The 23,721-nt window shown below is 33.3% G+C and overlaps 1 protein-coding gene and 1 long non-coding RNA gene across 12 annotated transcripts; one reads left to right on the plus strand and one right to left on the minus strand.

Moving 5' to 3' along the window:
- LOC107643779 (E3 ubiquitin-protein ligase ZNF598-like) lies at nucleotides 7,377–15,569 on the minus strand. 11 transcript variants are annotated; one of them, XM_021124243.1, is made up of 14 exons: nucleotides 15,412–15,569; nucleotides 14,988–15,284; nucleotides 14,022–14,109; nucleotides 12,479–12,521; nucleotides 12,070–12,236; nucleotides 11,914–11,977; nucleotides 11,107–11,812; nucleotides 10,757–10,813; nucleotides 10,262–10,293; nucleotides 9,696–10,084; nucleotides 9,290–9,416; nucleotides 8,933–9,217; nucleotides 8,738–8,845; nucleotides 7,377–7,727 (listed from the first exon to the last, which is right to left on the minus strand). In XM_021124243.1, exons 10-14 carry the CDS (start codon nucleotides 10,079–10,081, stop codon nucleotides 7,629–7,631), a joined length of 1,005 nt encoding a protein of 334 aa, XP_020979902.1. In that variant the 5' UTR covers nucleotides 10,082–10,084; nucleotides 10,262–10,293; nucleotides 10,757–10,813; nucleotides 11,107–11,812; nucleotides 11,914–11,977; nucleotides 12,070–12,236; nucleotides 12,479–12,521; nucleotides 14,022–14,109; nucleotides 14,988–15,284; nucleotides 15,412–15,569; the 3' UTR covers nucleotides 7,377–7,628. The 11 variants fall into 11 exon arrangements, with proteins under 11 accessions (XP_020979902.1, XP_020979903.1, XP_020979906.1 ...); XM_021124244.1 differs by having other exon boundaries at nucleotides 12,479–12,581; XM_021124247.1 differs by lacking the exon at nucleotides 14,022–14,109.
- On the plus strand, nucleotides 18,697–20,097 carry LOC110272251. Its single transcript, XR_002363354.1, has 3 exons — nucleotides 18,697–19,482; nucleotides 19,629–19,698; nucleotides 19,859–20,097. It is a non-coding gene; the product is annotated as an uncharacterized LOC110272251 (long non-coding RNA).

The raw sequence follows: 23,721 nt of genomic DNA on the forward strand, positions 1-23,721 counted from the left end.
GAATGCCGACACTTAGATTATAAGACTTAAAGAACTAAAACAGAAACCATAAAGTAAGGTGATTTTCTAAGGCTTACTAAACTAAACCAATTCCTTAAATCTAACCAAAACCTACCTAGAATTCTAAATCTCTTTGCCTTTCCTCCGTTCCTCCATCTTTGGTGAATTTACAAAGACAAACAAGCAGACAATGACAAACACAGGTAGAATACAGGTAATACAAATAGCAAATATCACAAATAGCATATTATAGTCACTTAGGCAATCCCAATTAATGCACAAACAAGCAATTCAAATAATATGCACATGATGCATGACTGTCCTATGGCTGATGAGGTTTATCTGTCGGTTATCAAGCCAACCCGACAAGTCCAGCTGCTAAACCTTTGGACTATCACCTGTCGCGCATCCCCATAAGTATATGCATAGCTTTTTCTCTTTATATATATATATAACCTTACTCAATGGGGGTTAACATTCCCGGAAATTTATATGTGCCCGGTCACCCTTACGACGTAGGGTCAACAGAGTATCGAGTCTCAACCTAGAACACATGGTGGTAAGCCACGGTACTTTACCCAGGAAAACTCGTATCTCAGATAATCATTTCACATTCATTTATTAACATCTCATAATCTTTCATTATGGTTGTAAAGTCACTTTATACATCATATGTTTGCATCTCTATACATAGTTTATCATAACCCGGCACAAGTGGGGCGAAACCACAATACTTGCGTCTACCCGGAGAGCCTCTATATACTAACCAACCTGGAGCAAGAGGGGTGAAACTACAACCCTTGCATCTACCCAAGAGGTACGTTCTCATATACCCAGAAGGAGCAAAGGAGGGGATCCTAACCTCCCATCATCTCGCTGGAGGGCGATTTTACAATACCAGGAGGAACAAAGAAGGGGATCCTCACCTTCCACCATCTCCTGGGGTCACACTTTCGACAAAGCGTGCTCAGATGCAACATTTATTCTTTTCTTTAGCCAATTTCATAATTCAAATAGTATATATATACATATGCACCCTACCTCCTCATACTTAAAACATCACTTCTCAAACTTTCTTCATCCCCAGGTTACCACCTATTCTTGGCTCCATCTTACTACTAGAGTTACTACTATGATTTATGAGTAAAAGAAAGAAAATAGAGGTTTAGAAGCTTGACTTTTGGCTTAAAAACACAAAATTCATATTTGTTAAAACAGGGGACACGCGTACGCATGGGCGTGAAAAATCCCTGCTCGCGTACGCGAGAATCCTAACTCGAAAGGGCTGGTCGCGTCGCGAGCAGGAGGTCGCGAACGCAAATCCCAGGTCACACATACGCGTTTTACAAACGGTGTAAACTTCACGGACCCAATTTCTATATAAAACAAGTTTGAAACAATTTGGGGGTCCGGAAGTCGAGTTATGACTCGCCGAAGTTCGGCCAAAAACCAATTTTTACACAAAACCTCAAAACCTCCTTTTTTATCAAGTGACCTTTCAAAAATCAACCTACAACATCCAAATTCAGCTCTAACTCGTACAATAACATGGCAACATCACTACATATTCAATCACCACCCATCAAACCCCAATTTTTAAAAATTCTAGTACATTCACTTCATACCTATAGTAACATGATCATTTACAATCCATTTTTCCATACAAATTCATTACCATCAACTTGCCACTCATCATTAACACATCATTGAACATTCATTCTCCATATCCAGTACTAAACAATAATCACTATCAAGGCACTAAGCAACTTAACATACGCACACGTTCATTCTTATCCTATGGTCATCTAGCCTAAGTTTTCACAGGACATTATATATTAAATACGAGAAACATAAACCATACATTGGCCGATTTCCTCATATAACCCAAAGGCAATCCACAAGGAAAATTTGTAAGCCTCAAACACCAAAATCCAGCAACTAGATCTCATTCCAAGCTTCCAATTAAGGTTCTAACATATCCAATTACCTCATATCACATATTTACATGCACCTAACATAATTATCACGGACATATTCCCAAAATTCAATACCCAAAACACAAAATCAATGAACTATCTAGAGTTCTAGGATTCTCACCTTACCAACGAGAAATTAGGACAAGACTCGGCAAGTCCACCAAGTTAATTTGATCCTAAACACCAAAATTACACAAAATCTCAATACCAAAGCCCAAGAATTTTGAAAATGGAAATGGAGAAATTGAGAAAGAAAATGTGAATTTCTTACCTTATAATGTACTGGGCTTTGTAGAGCTCGACGCCACGGACGTGTGGCCGCAAAGGGTGTGGCGATCGGAGCTCCGGATTGGAAGTTATATGGAATTGAAATTGAATGTGGAAGGGTTAGGGTTCAAAGCTAATTGCTCCTTCCACCAACATGTTTCAGGTTGTTTTGGGGAAGAGGAGTGCAAGTCTTGGCCTTATATAATGGGCCTTGGGCCCAATACAGGCCCGATTTGTCCCGTTCGGCCCAATCTTGGGTGAATCTCTTTAAAATTGGTGTCAAAATTTATATTTTAATTAATTCTACCACATTAAACTCTAAAATTTTATTTTCTAATTTATTAAATTAATAATTATTTTATTGGCTAATTATTTACTAATCTCTCGAGTTTTACGTTTCTAATTTATGGTTTTCTTTTGTTAGCTACTAAATGGGTAAAGGAAAAGCAGATGGAGAAAGTTTTGCCCATTAAGAACATGTAAGTAGTATCTGCTTTGCAACTCTCTAATCCAAGAAATATGTTCAATTGTATGGTAACTTTTTATCATTTTAGAATTTTTGTACTTCTTTTTATGAATAATACAAAACTTAATGAGTTAGGGTTCACATAAGTTGAAATAATATGACTTGTAATATATGATTGCTTTGCTGGTAGGATGCGCCATGCACGTATAGTATATGCTCTATTCACAAAATTTACAAGAATAATCTGTTGGGTAGAATTTCAACCATGGAGAATGTTCTGAGTATAGCATTCTTTTCAACCATGGTTCCATAGGAAGGTACTTTGTAACTTTTCATTTATGGAATACTTCTTTGCCTTTTGATTTCTATATTGATTTCAACAATTTTCAATTATAATGATTTGCATCATTAGGTTGAAACTGTCGAAGTCTTAAATTGTTACTATGCACATGGAGAGTAGAACCCTACTTTCCAGAGGCAGAGCTATTGGATGTTGGATCTATGAGTAAATTTCAACTATTACTTCACTAATCAGCACCATTGTTGGAAAAAAGTTCATACTGGAGATAACTAAATGTTGTTGAAGAACTTCTGAGATTAACCTTTCTTAACTCTGGAATAATGAACCTAATATATGCATAACTGCTCTTTGAGATGTGTTTGTACATATGTTATTGTAACAGTTGTTCAGAATAACTGATATTCTGTTGTCTTATGGTAGGACATATGAGCATATTATTTTTGTGCATTATAGAGAAACAAGTGAGGTGACTCTTCATAACTTGATTTTTGATAAACATGATAATAGTACTTTATCCTATTGATATTTACCTTTATTTAAATGGCTCATGCTAGATCCTGAGCAGTTTATATTTCTCTTTTAAGTTTGGTATGGTGGTCTTTTGTTTCTTTGCTATTGGTATTAACATGATATTTACTATTTTTATTGATCCATCTCTCTCTTCTCTCTTGTTTTCTGGTTCTGAAGTGAAATACAGTTCAATGATAAGAACACTGATATAAGAGAAAATGGCTATTGTTACTAAGATTTTTCATGTCCTGTGAATTTTCTGTAAGAATAGCATTTTGTAAGGGGTTTGTTCAAATTGTCTAAATCAAACATTGAGAAGCTCAAGAACTTTGTAGGTTCAAGATAGAAAGGGAGTCGTAATCTTCACTTGTCAAGTTTAGTGGAGTGAATAGCATTGAATATTTTGTATTATTAGTGGATTGCAATTTAAACGAATATAAGTCTAAGTTTAGTTATTTATCTTGTCTTGACTCTTTATGTTAGAGGATTATTTATTATTTTAATAAGTTTGTAAACTCATTATCTAATATTTAGTATAAATTTTATTTTTATATTTAAAAATTTATTTGTCTTGTTATCTAATATTCTATTTAAATGTTATTTATATATTTAAAAGTTTATTTACATTAATTGTTTACTATTTTTCAAATAGAAAAAATAATTAAAAAATATAGCTATTAAAATTGACGGTAGCATTGTTGCTTTTTAAATTTAAAATAGACAAATAAAACAAAATATAGATAAAGAATTTGTTGGTATCTAAACAATTAAATCGATGGCAATGTTGTCGATTTTATTAAGCAGGTAAAATTCACAAACTCATATTATAGACGGAAATATTATCGATTTTATTGAATTAAATATCGACAGAAATGTCGTCGATTTTATATGATAATATCGACGTCAACGTTGTCGATTTTAGTAAGAAGGTAAAATTCTCAAACTCATATTATAGACGGAAATATTGTCGATTTTATTAAATTATTATCGACGGCCAGGCAAGCCGTCGATTTTATTAGAATTTTGAAAAGGAAAAGTCTAGGGGACTAGCAACTTCATTGAATTCTGGCCAGCATATAACCAGCAAAGAAAAGTGAGTCATTGGATGAAATCTCACACCAATCTCACACCATTAAAATCATCATTGATGGTTATATGATGGCTATAAATCACAAAAGTTGCTGGTTCCCTAGCACTCCTCTTTTGAAAAATTCACAAGCTTAATAACGATCACCTCCACCGTTCATTTTGCCATCGAATTTTAATATTATCGATAGTCTAGCTGTTGATTTAGTTGTCGATTTTAATGATGTTTCTTATAGCGTAACTCGGCTAAATTTTAACGGACGAAACAATTTGTATACAAACTTTGATGTGAACACTGCCAATAACACGGTGATATAATATTATTGGAAGCATTTCAAGTGCACCGGGAGTACCGGTGCACCAATTATTTTAACCGTTGATCTGAATTATAAAAAAAATATATAATATATATTAATTGAAATCAACGGTTAAAACAACTGGTGCACCGGTACTCCCTGGTGCACTTGAAATGTTTCTAATATTATTATATACCGTAATTGAAAATTTCTTTTATAAAAATATTGCCAATTATTTATCGTTTATAATGCTTAATAATTATACTAAAATTGTAAACAAAAATATTATTGTGAATATTTTTAGATCATGTAAATGTATCTTCCGAGTACACGCGAGTATTAATTCTCGCAGATAAAACGAGGCAAGCACATATAGGTGATATCGTTTAAGTACAAGTTGACCATTTCCTTTATTTTAAGGGTCCTTAAAGTAATTAATTAGTTGACCATTTACTTTGTTTCATAATTACTATTACCAACGAACATTTCTTTGTTTTTCTTCCCTTTATTTGATAAATTCTAACCGGATTTGTTTGGTTAGATAATGTCACTTGTCATAGAGTCAAGGACGATGTTCTCATGTAAGCAATTTGTCTCAGTATTAATGCAATGATATTGAAAAGTAAGAATAGAAAAGAAGGAAATTCATCATGTAGAAGAGAGAGAGAGAGAGATTTTATAATTTATATTCTTTCTTATCTTACAATTTCTAATAATAATATTATCTATTTAAACCAATCTCTATTAATTGGGCCAAACCTATAATAGAAACATAAAATGTAAATGACTTGAGCAATAAGTAAATGAAAGCAATAAATAACTTGAAAACAAAGAACATAAATGTAAATTACTGAAAATTTAAATGGCTAGAATTTAAATACTAGAGAAGTAAATTGTAAAAATAGTAAATTGTAAGAATGTAAAGAAAACAAAGTAAATGAACATTAATTGGAATAATAGAATAAGGGAAGATTATTGGAGTACAGAGATATTGAATTCTCTAAATCAAATAGTTTTTCATCTCAACTTTAATCATGCAATCATTGATCTTTTGGCAAATTATAAGTGATTAAATTCTAATGTCTTGGTAATTCAATCTCTCTTAACTTGATCAATTGCTAATTTTTTTATCTAATTGGTCATGGAAAGAGATGAAAATTGGTTGTTGATTTAGAGCCATACAATTTCATGAATCAAGATATGGATTGATTATATGTCACATATTAATCCCAAAATCCAAAATCACCAAAAGTGGGAGACAGAACTTCTAGCTTAATTCCTATTATCCCTTTCTCAAGTTTTCATAGGATTCAAATGTGATTAAAACCATCTTTCAATAGATTTGAATCTTTGGAATGAAGAACGAAGATTCTTTCTAAAGAAACAAAAAAAAGATGAATTGAATATGAAAAGTAAATCATAATTGATCCATTAAATTTAATAGATCTCTTTCCCCAATGGAAAGGGAATTAGCCACTCATAGCTTACAACATATGAAAAGTAGAATAACAGAAGAGTGGAAGCAAAGGTCTAGGGGTTCCCCAAAGTGTCTCCTTCATATCCTCTATTTATAAGCTATCTAAATCACAAATTCAAAATGAAATTTAAATTACATTAAATTCAAGATTAAATCACAACTAGAAAATGGATAAATACAAACAGATTTACAGACAGATTTAGTCTTTATTACAGACAGATTTTTGGTTACCGACGAAATTACCGACGGATTTTGTCCCTCTGTAAAAGCCCCGTCGGAAATTATTTACCGACGGATTTTTTTTTCCGTCGGAAAATTACCGACGGATTTTTACGATTTACCGATGGATTTTCCCTCTGTAAATTCTCCCTCCATTTCCTGAAGGCGACAAACTTACAGACGGATTTTCCGTCTGTAATTACAGGCGAATTTTTCGACAGATTTTTCGTCTGTAATTACAGACGGATTTTTCGACAGATTTTTTGTCTGTAATTTAAACTTTGGAAAATCATGATTACAGACAGAAAATCCGTCTGTAAGGTAAAATAGAATTTTTTTTTACTTTTTCTAATTACAAAATAAACTTGTTTTCATACAAAATAAATATAAATTTAATACAAATTTTTATCTAATTTATATTTGAATATTTATAATATTTCAAAACATAAACAAATTCATCGTATTATCAAACTAAAAGAAAAGTATTATAAACAAGCAAGTCAATATAATTCAAAACATAAACAAAATGTATTGATCATCAACTATAAAACTATCAGCTATAGTCTTCAGTGTCATCTTCATCCTCATCATCATCATAGCCCTCATCCGAAGACATTGAGGGTGGCGGTGGTGGTGGTGGTAGTGGAACTGCACTAGAACTACTTGACGCTCTAACCTTCTCATAATAGCTAACATAAGCCTAATTCCATCTCTTCTGTTTCAGCTTTTCCTTCTTGGCCTTTCTAATTGCCCGTTCCAACTTTTCTAATTTCTTTTGAGTCTTTTCCAAAGGAGCCAAGCGTGTATCTAACAACTTACTAATACGCTCATCTGTTTGTTGAGTAACACGCTGAAAAAGCTCTTCATTGAGATTATGAATCTGTTCTCGCAAATCAGGAACAGAATTTTGATTTCTTGGTGCTCTTCTAGATACAGAATTGGCAGAAGTGGTTCCAGACTTGATAGAGCTAGAAAAGAATGACCCTTTTTCGTAAACTCGATTCTTCTTTTGCCCACCACACACTTCCTCCTAAATCAAGTCTTCATCAATTGGTTGTAGCTCCATTCCCTGTGCTTGAGCCTCGGCATGTTGAGCCTGAACTTCTGCCAACTTTTTTATAAACTTCTCCTGTTGCACAATGATTATATCAATTATATTATTATTATTAAGACAAATAGCCATGCATATTAATTAATAGAAAACTTTTAGATTTTGCACAAAATTTTCTAATCAAATTGTATATATTTAAATTCAAACAATAGAAAACTCCAATAATAGTCACAAGCAAAAATGAGGCTGAATTTTCACAAGAAATCTTCACAAACAGCAAGAACAGTTTAATAGTCCCAAGAATATTGAGCTAAATATTAGTATCAACATTCTTTATGATATGCTAAAAGCAAAAACAAGATTAATACTACATGATGAAGGAGATTCTGATAATAGGAAGGGGAGACATGAACACTATATGTTGTTCGTGGACACACTTAAAAATTACTCTACTGCTACTAATCTGCTCATCAGTATGTTTTCTTATTCTCAACAAACTTATCTGTCACATATTAAACCATTCTTCATATCACAAAATGTGGATCTTAACTTTGCAAAGATGAGTAATTTAATCCATGTTGCACAGTTCCAACCTCATGATTTTGAGACAATCTCTGAAGAAGCATGGATTATATTATATACACATTAGGTGATGAGTAATGGGGACATGCCAGATAATAAACTTCAGAGTTTCAAAAACCATTTCACTTTGAATAATTTGATGCAAAAGTTTCACATGTTAGGCAGAGATGGGACAAGCTTACCATATTCCAAGAGAATAATGCATGCTTCACATGCTTTCTACACAAGATTAAGATTGGTGAACTGTATTATCTCTTAAGTTGGTCTATGGAATCAAATTGTGAATAATTGAATAGACCCTATATAAGGAGATGTGTCAAAGGGCTTAGACTACAGAAACTTGGAAGAAAAGAAACCAACTATAAAATCACAAAGCACAAAACTGAATAATAATAATAATAATGTTGAACATAGTTAGGACCACTAAATACAGTAATGTTAATGCCAGACAGCTAGAAATTAGTTAATAATTTTGACATAGGAGGAGTATTTGTGCTATATCTCACATGAGTATCTTGAGAGCGCTTGTCCACCCATTTAGACTTGTCACTTTTAAGTGTGTGGGTTTCTTTGAAAACCTCCTCGTGGGTTGGTGTACAGCCCAACTGCTTCTTCTGTTCCATATAAAATACAAAATAAGAAAAATTTTACATAAATAGATGTCTATTAAATAAGATCTAAAGCCACTTAAATTATGTTACCATCCTCTCTATAGTTGAGCTCAATGGAATAGAACCACCGCAATGGACAGAACCACCTAAGAGTGACGCTCGATTCTCTCTTGCTTTTTTCCTTATATTTTTCGATTTCTCATCTGTTTTCCAATACCTTTCCAACACCTTTTTGTAAGCAGAAATTAGCCATTCGTGGGTTGTATCCACACCCTCACGGATATCTGACATCATTTGGCTAAATCGCTTACTTGTCCTATACTTGAAAGCCCTCCAGAAAAACTCATCATCATCATCATCAATAAGAAAGTGGCTCTGCACATACTCATCAAGTTGCTACTTATAAGATTCAAATCACATGAACAATATTCAATCCAACACTTTTACCTTCCACTCCTTAAACCAAAGCTTCTTTGTCGGAAGAGGGACATCTCCAAACTTTTTGTACGGTTTATCATATCGTTTCTTGATGATCTCTGTAATCTTCTGAGAACCAGGAGGGAAAGGTAACCAACTGATAATTTCATAAAGAATTGACAAGTTAGGAAACTATAAAAATAGTTTTAAGTCATTAGCACTTTAATTTGAAATTAAAATATAGTAGTAAACACATTTAGATTAGGAGTAGTAAAAGAAGAAGAGTGATTAGTATTGCTTGCTGAAAGAGTAATAAGAGGAATAGGTAATGCAGTATGTAAAAATTGTGTAGAAGAGTAATAAGAGAAATAGGTAATGCAGTATGAGAAATCCACTAGAAACTGCTATTTTAATTATAGAGAGATCCAAATTTTACCTTGTTTTTCCATCGGGAACCAATCTTTCTTTTGTGACACTATTAGGAACCGATGCAGTCTCTGATGGAGGAGATGTACTAGAGCTTCCAGGTGTCTCTGAATCAACTAATAGATTGGAATTGCGAAGCGGAGGAGGAATCGAAATTGGAGGAGGGGGTGGAGGAGGGGGACCCATACATCCTGGAGTAGGCCAACTTGGTGGAAGAAGACCCGTGTAGCCTGGATTAGGTACCATCAAATACGGTTGCTGGCTAAGTGATCCTGACTGAAAATCTGGCACAACCGAAGTCCCAGAAGAGGTGGAGGTGGTTGAAATAGCGGCTGCGGCAGTGGTGCGAGAACTTCTATGACCCTTGACACCTTTACCCTTGACCCGAGGAGCCATGACCTACATATACATTAAAGGACTATTATGCACAAAACTCAAAAGGTTGATAGAATACAATTGACAGCAAGATAAACTTTCATCTGATTCTGTTCTGAGAGGAAAACAAACTCATACCAATAATACAAGATGAAAAGAAGAAAAGAAGTAAAAAAGCACAATGCAGATGCACCAGCTCACCTATATTCTCTTCTATGCGAAGAACAAACTATCTGCAGAATATAAGTAAAAATATTAAGCATAGAGAGGGTGCAGAGCATAGATACACTTGTTTAGAGAGGGTGCAGAGCAGATGGATGGGTACAGAAATCAAGCAAACAAAAAAGAGAATCAAGTAAACCCACTTCATAATTGATCAGCAATCTACCAATCTACTGCTTATCAAGTTAGGCAGATTTTTTTTTGCAGGCCTATAGTGTGTAAAATATTCTATTTTCCCATTAAAGATGTAAACATAATCATTTTGATAAGATATCATAAGTCAGAAATAAGAATATTCTGTTCCATTAATGGATTTTAAATTAGCCATGGAAAAATTCAGAACTGGGATTAGGGTAATTAAGATTAGGAAGAGGATTAATAACTGGGGTAGTGAGTAAAGGATGCAGAAGAAATTGTTTTTTTAGAGAGCACGCGGGGTACACAGAGAGTGAGAGAGTGAGAGAAGGGGCTCACCTCATTCGTGCACTGCTACCCTTTTACCTTCCCAATGAATTTCCTTCACTATTGCCACTGCAACAAAGAGAGAGATTCAATCTTCAAACCAAACTGTAAGAAAGAGATTAAAAACAATAAGAAAGAATATGAAGCTTCCTAAATTTCAGAAAAGGGACAAGAAAAAAATTCCAGTGGTGCTTTAGACATGTCAGCTTAATGAGTGTGGGACAGAGTTATGCTTTAAATATATTGAATTTTTAAGACAACTAGATTAAGTTACATGACAACTAAGACATACAAATTAAGAACAATATATGTAAAGAACAATATATATATAAGCTAAAACAATACAAGCTAAAAATGATTACCCTATTAAAAATCAATATCATCATCAAAGTCTGCAACATCATCATCTTTATTTTTATTAGCCCCAGAACTAGAGCCGATGGACAATTCGACAATGGGGTCCTCTCCAAATGGAGACTTAAGACTGATAGGAGGCTCGGTGTCAGAAATCCTAGAAGGATTGCTCTCATCCGCTTGATAAGCTACATCATTCTCTTCCTCATCCTCCTCTACATGTACATGATTGATTTCAATTCGACCTCTTGGTTTAGTATTTACAACAACACGCCACATAGACTTGCAATTTCCAGGATAAGGTAAGAAGTAAACTTGTTTAGCTTTTTGGGCGACAATGAAAGGATCATAGTGGCGATATCTTTTACTATGGTTGACTTCAGTTATTTTGTAGTCATTATGAATACGTGTTCCATTTGGACGACTTGGATCATACCATTGACATTTGAATAAAACAACTCGATTATAGTCACTACCAGTGTATTCAAGTTCGAGTATATCTTCTAATACTCCAAACCAATCACTTTTCCCGCTGCCTATATCACCTTTAACAAACACACCGGTGTTATCAGTTTTTTTTCCTTTTGACCTTGCAAGGGTATGAAATGTATATCCATTTACTTTATAAATTGGATAACTTGTTGCTTTGTTTGAAGGACCCCAAGAAAGTGATTGCAAACCAGGATCAACAATTTCATTACATTGATTTTGAACCTAGTTAGAAACATGCAACAAATTATTTAATAGAAGTGATATGTGATGCAAATCTTTACTTAGAAACCTTTACAATAAATGATACGAATTTATGCACTTACATATGATGCAAACCAAGGGGAAAATCGGTCATCGCTTTCTCCAGGACAAGTTTCTTTCCAAAACCTTGATGAAAGTAGGACTAGAGTTTATAAGCTATGGGATTCGTTAGTAGAACAAGTGTAATTAACTGTTTAATAAAAGATTTGGGCACTTACATATAGAAAGGGCTAACTTTGCTTTCATTGAGTAGAATATGCAAATGAGCTGCGGCTTTGTCTCGTTCATCTATCCAATGATCTTTAGCTTTACCAACCTTGCGACCAGGTCTATTAAATATTGATAAAGAGGCTTTAATTGTGTCTCCGCCGTCATCATTTCTTCCCTATAAATCATCCAATACAAGACATTTCTTACGAAGACATTTCTTACGAATTCGATATTTTTAGTACCTATAAATCATCCAACACAAGCAACATTTCATCTATCATACAACATCCTATCAATATTTAATCATATCAATGTTTTCAATGCAATACAAGCAACAACACAAGAATTGCAGCAGTGAATTTGCAGGTGTTAATATAATCTCCCTTTCCAAATTTATAACACAAGAATTGCACTAACCTTAACTCCAAGCAAAAAGTTGAAAGGATTGGACCAAAAATCTCTGAGCAAACACAAATATGAGAACACAAAATGTTAGATGGACTTGATAACAGGGTAGAACCTGAAACAGGGTAGCGAATATACATTAATTTATGTAGTGAAGGGAGAAGAGATATATATGTAGGAAAGAGATATATATGTAGTGAAGGGAGAAGAGATTTAATTATATCTATGCAGAAAACCCATCTCACTTTGGGTGTTTGGCTTTGTGTTTCAATTGTATAAACTAAGTTCTGCCTATCAGCTGAGTAAATTTGAGGATCCAAACAACATTTTAGAACAAACAAACAAAACTTCATTTATTGGAGATATGGTAGTAACAGAAACCAAAGAAAACCTGTCAGGACACAGTTAAAGGGAAAAAGCCAAAGACAAGATGGTACAAATTACTCGACTAATTATGGAGCACCCAACTTTCATATGATCAAGCAAAACATGAGATTGTTGACATGAAAATGCAGAAAATTGCTATTATCAAACCAGGCCTCTTTAATTCATTATGTTAAAGCATTAGCCATACATATTTGCCATATTTATAATATCTTCTGAAGCTTATTTACAAGCTAGTGAAACACTTCAATGGTGAAAAAGAACAATCAAGTGTACTGGCATTATACCATTCTCGTCATTTATAAATTATAGAAGGAATTCCGAAAATAAACAATGTAATCCAAGTGTCCAGTTATTTAATAATTGCTTCCAAACAACTGCAATTCTAGATCCAATGAATTGAATATTCAAAGCATGCCTATATCTGGAAACTTTTATTCAGTTCTACATTAATGTAATTGAAACAAGAAATCAAGCCAAATAAAAATTGATCATTGAATAAATGAAACTCCAAATATATTGTAAAAACAGAATTTAATAAAAAAAGCTAAAACAATAAAGTTTTCCTCTATATATTGTATCCAACATGTCGTTGCATGATAATAGATGCTCTTTAATAATATAATTGAATGATTACATTGAATAATGATATTTTATCATTCATTATTGGCAAGATGCTTCAATATATTATTAGACTAACAATTGAAATGGCCAAGAATGGAATATTTTTTTTTATAATTCTTAAATCAATCAAATAATAATTTGACGACTCAACAATAACACCTCATGCAACACACAATTTTCTGAATTCAAATAAAAATGGCATGTATATTTCCTAATGGACCACCACGTTACAGGTACAAGAAAGGAATAAGCGACAACAAAAGTTCCCCAACTGAGAAATGAAATGAGAGACCGCCACCTACAACACCACGCTGTCCTCTTCTCTCAGACAAATTAATCTTCTAGTTGTCTTTTCAATTAACTACTTCTACTTGTTTCTCTTATCATTTTCAAATTCATTTCAATTAATGACTTCATTCAATTAATGACTTATTTTCAATCAACTACTCTCTCTATTCCAGTGGTGGCAAGGACTAGAGGGACAAAGACACAACATCACCAAATTATTTAGAAAAGATTCATCCAATTGAAGGAAATGGACACTTACAGCCGAGGAACCTTCCAAGTGAGGGAGAGCTAACAGCTTCAACAAGTGCAGAAGACAACCTCGAGAACCGGATGGTTGATCTTACAAGCTATATAGTGGAATCTTCTACTAATATTAGTGGCTCAAAAGATGGATCAACAAATCACATAATAAGTTCTAATCTAGCATAAACTTAAAAATTAGACTTTGGAGAAGGACACAAAGTCAATAACTTAAAATTTATACAAAGGTAGTATCTACTTGATTTTTTTTGTGTACATACATGTGTGCCCCTGTTGGACTAAAAATTGGAATGAAGGAACTGGAAAATAAAATGTAGGTATCCTAAAGAGGGAAATAAGTCATAACAACAATGAATGAAGAATCCACACTGTATAACATTTCTTATTCTTTTGGAGATGACACGTTCAAAGTCTTTCTTTTGGAGATGACCTATAATTTATAGGCCACATAAATCAAAGGTATAATGAAGTTATCTCTATGAATAAAATTATTTCTTATTCTTGAATAAAATTCTACTATCATGAAATATAAAGAATTAAAATAAATTCGTCACACTCACACCAATCACAAAACTTCCTAGTTATTGACCTTCTCATTCTTTAACAAGACTTGAGTATTAGTGTATTGAGATTTGCTTACCTCCTATTCCTCATACAACTTCTAATTCACACTCTATTATCACAAGAACAGAATCTGGAAACCAAAAACCAAGAAGATTGTCTATTTTCACAAGAACAGAATCTAGGATTCACACTCTATTTTCATTTCTTTCATAGATTTTCTACTACGAAGATTGTTTAAATCATATGCACACATATATGATTAGGTTATTCACATCAAGATGAAGATGGTTAGAATAGTGGCAAGCAATTTTACTGAGAAAGGATATCTAATCACCGTACAGAAGTTACTAAACTAAAGCTAAAAAAGACCAAGAAAACAGAAACACAAACTTTCGCTCACCATCACCGTAGGAAAGGCATCCAAAAGAGAAGAATCAGCACATTCTATGAAAAATACATCATTGGGGTCTTGAGCAGTAGGATTGGGGATTTGTGGGGCCATTGAACCAAGCATGGAAGAGATTAAGGATAAATTTGAGAGAGGGAATTCCAGATCAACAAGGATGTGAGTCCACGTTCAGCAAAACGATGAATTCGTTCATTTCATGGAAGGAAAAAGTTGAAAACGCATTTGTCGGTATGATCTTGCTTGACTTGGATTAAAAAATAGAGTAAACAAAGAAAAATCACATCATCCCTGATTAAAAAATAAGAGGAATTAGAACACAAACCATGGAAGTAATTGACTCAGATTAAAAAATTGAGTAAACGGAGAAACATCACATCATCATCTGATAAAAAATAAGAGAAATTAGATCACAAACCATGGAAGTAACCGCGTTTGGGGTCGGGACCTTTTACCTCAACCCCCATTGATTCGGTCATTTTTGATATCTTCCAGAGTACACTCCACAGTTTTTCAGTTTTTCAGATTGATGATAATAAAATCTATGCAGCTGGAATCCTACACCAAATGGTACAAATAACATAACATAAATAAATACAAACGAATAGAAAAGTTAGAGTTTGCGATCTACCAGCTGCGCGAAAGGAATCTGACAAAGAAAGCGCTGATCTGGAACAAAAAGAAGCTCGGAATCCGTCGGCGACGGATCTTCTACGGTGGCGGTGGAGGCTGTGTCTGTGTAGGGGCTGCGGTGGCTGCACCGTTGAGGGGCTGCAAGGCTGTGGGGGTTGCGGGGAGCTGCGAGGGCTGATGCGGGGGCTGCGTGGCTACAGTGGCGGCAGAGAGTGCGGTGGCTGTGGGCGGCGGGGTGCAGGGCGAAGTGAATGGTGTGAATGGCGAGTGAATGGGTTAATCTTCAACTAGGGTTTTTAATATTTCCGACGGATTTCATTTAAATTACAGACAGATTTTTTGTCTGTAATAATTTAATAAAACGCGTCTTTTGTCTGCTTAATTACAGACGGAAAATCCGTCTGTAACCATTCCGCGAAAAAAAATTAATTTTTCCGACGGAATTATAGATGGATTCTCTTTTCCGTCTGTAATTTATGCTAATCTATTTTTTTTTTGTTTTCCGACAAAAAATCCCTTTGAAATTCCGTATGTATTTCAGTGGGATAAAATCCGTCGGAAATATCCGTCTGTAATAACTAGTTTTCTAGTAGTGAATTGAGATTGATTTCTTGGGCTTGATCCACTCTTTTGATCCTTGGAGAATTGTAGAATGAATAAGAACATTTGAGCATTGGAGGTTGGGGTAAGGATGAACCATTGAGTAGCATGCAAATCAGGTTGAATGGCACACTTTTCTTCTCAAATAACAGCCCAATTTAGCCTATGTTTACTTTGCCGTGGTACGTCAATAGAGGGGCGTGGGACGCCTGCAACGTTGCTTTAATTTATGGTCCAAAATATGCTTTGTATTGCTTCAGCGTAGGACGTCAGAAAACTGGCGTAGGACATGAAACTAGGGTCATGCGTACGCATGACTTTGCTTATTTCAATAATTGTGGGTATGCATGAGGCATGCGTACGCACGATTGCCGTTGGACGCCATTATCACCATGTTGGACGGCAAAGCTTCCGGATTTAATTTTTGAATTTGAAAAACTGTATCCTAAGCCTTCAAAGCGTGTCCTTAACTTCCTCCTTTGTTCTTTTGATCCTTGTTTCATTTTTTACACTTCTCAAAGCACAAAAGAACTCCAAAGAACATTGATCAGAGCACAAAAAATCTCAATTAAAGCAAGAAAATTTTCTAACTTGAATCAAAGGAAAGAAATACTAAGATTATAGATTAAAAGCATGAAATTCTTAATAAAAACACTAAATCACCACCACTATTAAAGAAATAACAACTAAAAACTACTAAAGATGCACATGCATCACTTAGGCAGGAGCTGGAGCAGATTCAGTAGATACAACAACAGATGGCAGTGTACCACGAGCAGATGCGCGCTGATGGCAGTGGCACTGCTGGAGGGGTACCAACATCACTGCCTACACCGCCACCTTAGCAGAACCTAGGGATGACGATGACGACAACTGTCAAGATTTGTATTGATTAAGGTTTTGTTCTAGACAATTTGATTTTATCTTATTTATTTAACTTCTTATTCTGTACATACACTTGATATTTGATAAAAATCCTTATTCGATTTCTATTATTTAGAATTTAACTGCTAATTATGTTAAAAAATAAAAAATATAAAAAAAATTATATTTACCGTCGGATTTATCAGGAAAAAATTATGATGGTAAGTCGGTGCAAAACAATAAAATGTGGCACCAAAATTATCGGTGGAAACTTTCCGCTAGTAGCCTAATAGTTTTTTCGTCAACGAATCTGGCACAAAATTCAACGATAATTAGTTATCGGTGAAGGTTATATCATTAGATTTTTCCAACGAAAAATCTAACGGTAATTCATTTACCGGCAGATTATTTTTGTTATTCCAGGTATTCATTGATTTTCTTACAATGGAATATAATCAAGCTGCAGAGAAGCTGATGACTCCCTTATAATTTCTTGCTTGAGGGAACAATTTCTGGTGTTAGGTTTAATCCTGGCTAGTTTTGAAAGCAAGTCTGCCCCAACGTTCTTTTCTCTTTAAATATGTTAGCTTACTACCTGGTCAAAAGATTGGCTAAGCTTTTTTTCCCTTTTTTAGGTATCTCTGTAGCAAGGGATTCTATGCTTAGGACTCGTTATCCTGGATCATAAGCACTTAGGAATTACTGGTAACCTCTAGGCTTGTGGCCCCAACTTCTTTTTCAAAGGTCACTTCAACAATAAGGGCCACATGCACAGTTTGGTTTTTTGACACTAGGAACTCATACCAGATCCAACGTTCAAACAATATTCCTTTTGAATTCTTTAAGATGACATTGGAGGCCCTAGAGGTTTGTTTGGAAACTCTATCTACATGGAGTTTTCACCGTGTAGTCGTTTGGTCGGTGTAAGTTGTGGTGATTTCTATGAGAAATTCGGTCATTGTTTGTACTTTGATTGCACTTCGTGACTCAAAGTGCATGCCAAATTGAGATACATGCATGACCTAGGATAACATTCTCTTTACAAGGTTGAGTTTCTACAGAAATTTTCAGATCGCTTAGTTTGTCCTTGTAACAATAGGATGGCTCTGGAAGTATTACATTAGCCACCTAGAGGACATTAACAAGGAAAAAGTAAGCTTCTCAATCTGTGTACATCAAACCTTAGCATAATGAAAATTTTGTCGATAAAGTAGTCTGAGTGCTGCCATTTGGCATTATCTTCTTGTATTAACATTGTTGCCATGGCTTTGTTAGATATGGATAGGTAAAGGAATAATGATTCTCCCACTTGGATTTTGGATAAGATCGGTGGCTCAAATAGGACACTTTTGAAATGTTTAAATGCTTCCTCGCATTTGAGGGTCCACTAAAATGTTTTTTGTTGAAATAGGGTAAGACATTTTGTGCCGAGGTCCAGAGAAAATGCGAAAAGGTCTTATTCGTCCACTCAATCTTTGGACCTCTTTTAGAGTTATTGGGCTTGGCTTATTGATTATAGCTTTGTATTTTTTGCGTTTGTCTCGAGTATTCTTTGTGTGATCATGAATCAAGGAACTTTCCCATTCTACAACGAAAGCGCATTTAAACAGATTTAGTCATTTTGATGTTTTCTATTGATCATGTGGACTTGTTTGTAATGATCTTGAGGATACCACTAATGAGAGATCTTCTACTCAGCTGATGGTAGGTATCTTCTGTCTTTTAATTAATCTATTGTAGTTTTTGTATAATTATGTTGAGTTAATGGTTCGTTGCTCTCTGATGGTTTCTCTTTTATTATGTTCAGTTTCTGGTTCTCTTTCTCCTTGCCTTTTCACTTCATTTATTTGTTTTTCATTCGCATATTGTGACTGCTTTGCTATTTGATATAACAACGTTCAATGAGTTTTAGTCACTCTTAATTGAATTGTTTCAAATTCTCAAGCACTCCAGGTGTTTGATGAAATGCTTATTTGTTTTTCTTCTCACTAAATGCAATAATTGATGTTGATTTAAGAATAGATTATTAATTTGTAAGGGAGGACCAAAATATGGGTGATGATGATGACAATGATTCCTCAAACATGGCGGTTCTACCTTTTTAGATCTTGGAATTAGCTTATTTTTATGAGCTTTAGATTTTAACTTATTTTGCTTAGTAACTAAGAGCTTAATAACCATGTTGCTTTAAGGAAGAGATATTTGATTAAATTAGCAGTTGTTGAATTTTCTATTCAGCAAGTCAAGTTATTGATTAATAATGAATTTGTTAACAGGTGATTTTTATTGCAATTGAAGGGAGCATAAGGGTAAGTGTAGTAGTAGTTATAGGACAATTTTTTTCGGTGCAACAGAGATTTGGTCGCATAAAGGAGTTATAAAAGTTGCTGGTGTAAGAATCTCATTTTTCTTATCATCTTTAAGTATTCTTTTTAAGTTGTTTCTTTTTTAGAATACTTTTTCTCTTTTTATGATTTTTTAAAAAGCTATGCTATTTGAAGCGAACTTGAATATAAAAAAACTTCATTTCCAATGTAGGCTTTGATCTTTAATAGCCACTTATCAATCTAGCATCATTGATGCCATTTTGCATCTAAATGCATTTTTGGTAATTCAATTATCTATTAATGCATTTTTGTTTTGAATTTATTAGATACTATTTTAGTTTTGATTATCATATAGTTTGGTGTTTTTGAATTTATTAGATACTATTTTAGTATATTTGGCTCACTTATTTCTTTTTGTTTTTCGTTTTTCCTTGTGGAAAGGAACGAGAGCCGCAATGGAATCGTGACCTTAGCTCTTTAATACCAAGAAAAACTTAATAAGAAGGCAAGGAAACAGAGAATTAATAAATTATGCAAAATATTTGATTCAGTGATTGAGAACTGTGATTGTTTATATTGTTCTGTGTACACGCTTATTCACCACTTCACATACGAATTAACACTTTATTCTTTGCATGCACCTAAGAGCCAATATTTGTTGACTTTCTTCAAATAGAATAAATGAAATAATTAAAATTGATCAAATTGTGATTTCCAATTATAAGAATCACCCAACACTGTTTATTATACTCGTCACTGAAAATTGAATATATATTGTTTTAGAATTTAACAAAATTATCAAGTATTAGTAATTTAGACATTTTATAGTAACTTATTTCACTTGGAATATTTTTGTTTTAGGCTTGAAGACTAGTCTAACTGCATAACTTGATATTGTCATGTTTATTTTTTTGAGCTTTTGAGGATGAGGTAACAGCAAAGAAAACAAAGAGGCAGGCAATAGAGAGTGTGCTGGATTATCTGGTCCAATAGTAAGGTGGGGAGCTGCCACCAGACATCGCTGCACGGATAAATTCTTTGGATGGACATGGCAAAAAATAGAAATTAGGATATATGTGATAGTTTGTTTTTCAGTATATGTTTTATGTTAACTATGCAGCATTAATTATTAGCAAAATACTTTACTTTTTTGGGTGACTATTGAAATACTTTATTGATATTAAAATAAACATGTTAATTTATTTCGCAGTTAAAAGTTCATGAGTTTTTTGCCTGCAATATAGAATTTTAGAGAAGAACGATAAGATTCTGAAAATAAAAAAATAGATAAAAAATCCCCAGGTTAATAAAATAAATCAAACTAAAATATTAGATTTAAAAAAAAATTTGCTATACAATTAGCGGTGGTTTAAAACCGCCACAAATAAAAACCATGTAACACGCAACAATCAAATCGCGGCGGTTTAAGAACGTCGCAAATAAAATATTAAATGTCTCTTTGTGATATAGCGGCGGTTTATAACCGCCACTAAACTGACCAACGCAAAATACCTGATTTGCGGCGGTTATCCCAACGGTTATTGGAAACCGCCACAGAATGTCATCCCCGCGCCCTTATGCGCTGCGGTTGCTGTTTCACTAGTGTCATGTTTAGCGGCGGTTTAAAACCGCCGCAAATTGGCAATTAAACTGCCGCTATCCTCTGTTCATCTTGTAGTGTATGTCATTGAAGACTTTAGTCACGAGCCTTTGGTAGGTAGAGTAATATGTACCCTCCAAGTCACTGGCTTAACTTTTAGGTTTATAGACAAGTGGTGTGACATAAGTTCTGGGTCAATTCTTGGCATAGCGGCGAGCATCCAAGAAAACAAATGCTATTGGCATTGAGAAGCTTAGTAATTTTTTTTTTTGCTCGAAAGGCAAGTTCCAATCGATGAAGATAACCTTGTCTTGTGATTCTACTATTGTATACAAGTCTTATAGAAAAATTTCTCGTGGTGTCTCAAGACCTCTTTAATTTCTTAGGGCTAAGATGGTGTTATTACACGCTTTGGCAGTTCCTGATCGCTTTATATTATCCTTGTCCTTCTATCGTCCGTTCAAAATTTTTCTGTCAAATAATCTTGTGCAGGTGATGGCTAAAAAATGTATTTTTCAAATAGAATCAAAAGGGACATATATCATTTATTTCTCTTAAAAAATATCCGAAGTTAAATTTTTAAATATCAAAATATAATTTATTCTTAAATTTATTGAATTTTTTTGTTTATATATTTGCTTGATATTCTAGCCCTACGTAACCCTAAGAATAAAAATCAAATAAATAGTAAAATTCTATTTCGACATTATTCATACATACATCAATTCACATTTTAATGAGACAAAAAAAAGTAAAGTAGAGAAAATCGAGATTTTACGTGAAATCGAAAAAATAAATTAAATACATAAAAAATGTAAAATTTTAATAAAATTTAAATTATAAAATTATCTGTGAAATTAAAAAAATAAATTAAATACGTAAAATATAAAATTTTAACAAGATTTAAATTCTAAAATCGTTAGATTTAGTACAAATTTTATGAAATTAATTAACTTATTTAAAATCGTAATATCAAAAGATTTTTAGAGTTAAATCAAAATTCTAGCTATTATAAAAGAAAGTCTTCTTGTTGATCATTTATTGTACACGTAATTTTTTATATTAGTTAATATTTAATACTATACAGCAGTAAATCTCGTTTATCAAACAAAGTAATGGCCAATGTTATTGACTTAGTTGACCTCGATTTCTATGCCCACCAAAAAGTCTCCTCCTCCTAAACGCACCACATACACTCAAATTTCTGCTAAAAGTTTGAAAAACCAATAGCCAATAATTTATTGAGTGTGTACTTTTATAGTATATTTTAGTATTGGACAAGTTGAACAATTACATGACAAAAGGATGTGGACGTTTGAGTGAGAAATATGAGTACTCTAATGCGATGCTTATCTGTAACACCTGCACCAATAACTAATAACAAACAAATAAAATGTAGAAAAGAAAAAAAAAACATTAATAATGGTTACTGGTTTTCTTTCTCTCTCTTAATATCTCCTCTCCTACAATGATTTTTTTTTATCACTATATATGTATGTTCATTTTAGACACAATTGTATGTCAAAATACATTAAATTCTAAATGTGCTAAAATATAATTTCAAAGTAACACATTTCTTAGAAGACACAGAATAATAAATAATTTTCTATTTAATTTTATTATAGATATAATTATAAATGTTTTTCAATTGTATGTTACTCCTCTCTCGGGTCTCTTGTCCTGTCCATAGGTCTATAACATAAGCATTATTATTATGGTTATGATGGCCAACTACGACAGCTTCCACTTGGCCAAAACTACTTAATTTATTTGACTTTCTAACAACACGTTTATTCGTGCCATGTCGGCAACAGAATCTCAGGGTCTTATTACTTCCTTCTTTCTCTATTTTATTATTAATCTATCTATCTGTCTCTCTCTCTCTCTGATTGTCATATATAAGCCTCAAACCCTAACATAAAAGATCCGATCATTAATATCATCGTACTGTTCTTTTGACATCAACATAACCAATAAATAAAACACCATGATAGCACCTTTAATTTGAAGACACCTTATATATTAAGACACCCTCATCTCCTTTGTATCGGATTAATCGCTACACGCACGTACGTACTAAAAATAAAAAATAATAATACTTTATTTTAAAAAAAATAAAATCAATTGATTAACCACAATTCCTAACAAGAATTTCTTTCTATTAATTCTTAATTAGTCTTGAGAAATTACTTTCGTTGAAGCACATGCAATTAACTTTTTGACCCGTAGTAAGTCTGCCAAAGAATCCTCTTAAATTCTTGGTGAAAAAGTAACATTTTCTTCAACAATTTTTTAAATGACTTCCCTCATCCAATAATCTTATTTAATAAGACTTCGCAAAAACGTCCAAATCGAAATCAACTTGCATTGCCATTCATTATTCAAAAATGAATCCGTTTTTTATAAGCATTTTTTTAAATAAAAATAAAAATATCTTTAGGCGAGAGGATAATCATAACCACATATATATTCCCATGTGAAGGAAACTTCTTAGACAGGACAAGAAAATTGAGGGGTGACTTCTTGTTTGAATCATTATTCTCTACATTACACAAGTATAATATACTTTCTTGTGTTAAGAAAAACCACATGCAATGGTTTTAAATAACGGGTTATTATAATCTTTCAATGATCTTTGTTGAAATTATATTTTTTTTTACTTCTATAAAATATTAAAAAATAACAATTTTATAATATAATATTA

Source organism: Arachis ipaensis, chromosome B05 (assembly GCF_000816755.2).
Source record: "Arachis ipaensis cultivar K30076 chromosome B05, Araip1.1, whole genome shotgun sequence".
Taxonomy (NCBI): domain Eukaryota; kingdom Viridiplantae; phylum Streptophyta; class Magnoliopsida; order Fabales; family Fabaceae; genus Arachis; species Arachis ipaensis.

Coding starts and splice junctions, on each gene's coding strand:
- LOC107643779 (XM_021124247.1), bottom strand. CDS start 10,081: ATGGCTCCTCGGGTCAAGGGTAAAGGTGTCAAGGGTCATAGAAGTTCT. Junction 8,846..8,932: donor GCTCAACTATAGAGAGGATG/GTAACATAATTT, acceptor TATATGGAACAG/AAGAAGCAGTTGGGCTGTAC. Junction 7,728..8,737: donor AGCGCTCTCAAGATACTCAT/GTGAGATATAGC, acceptor ATTGTGCAACAG/GAGAAGTTTATAAAAAAGTT.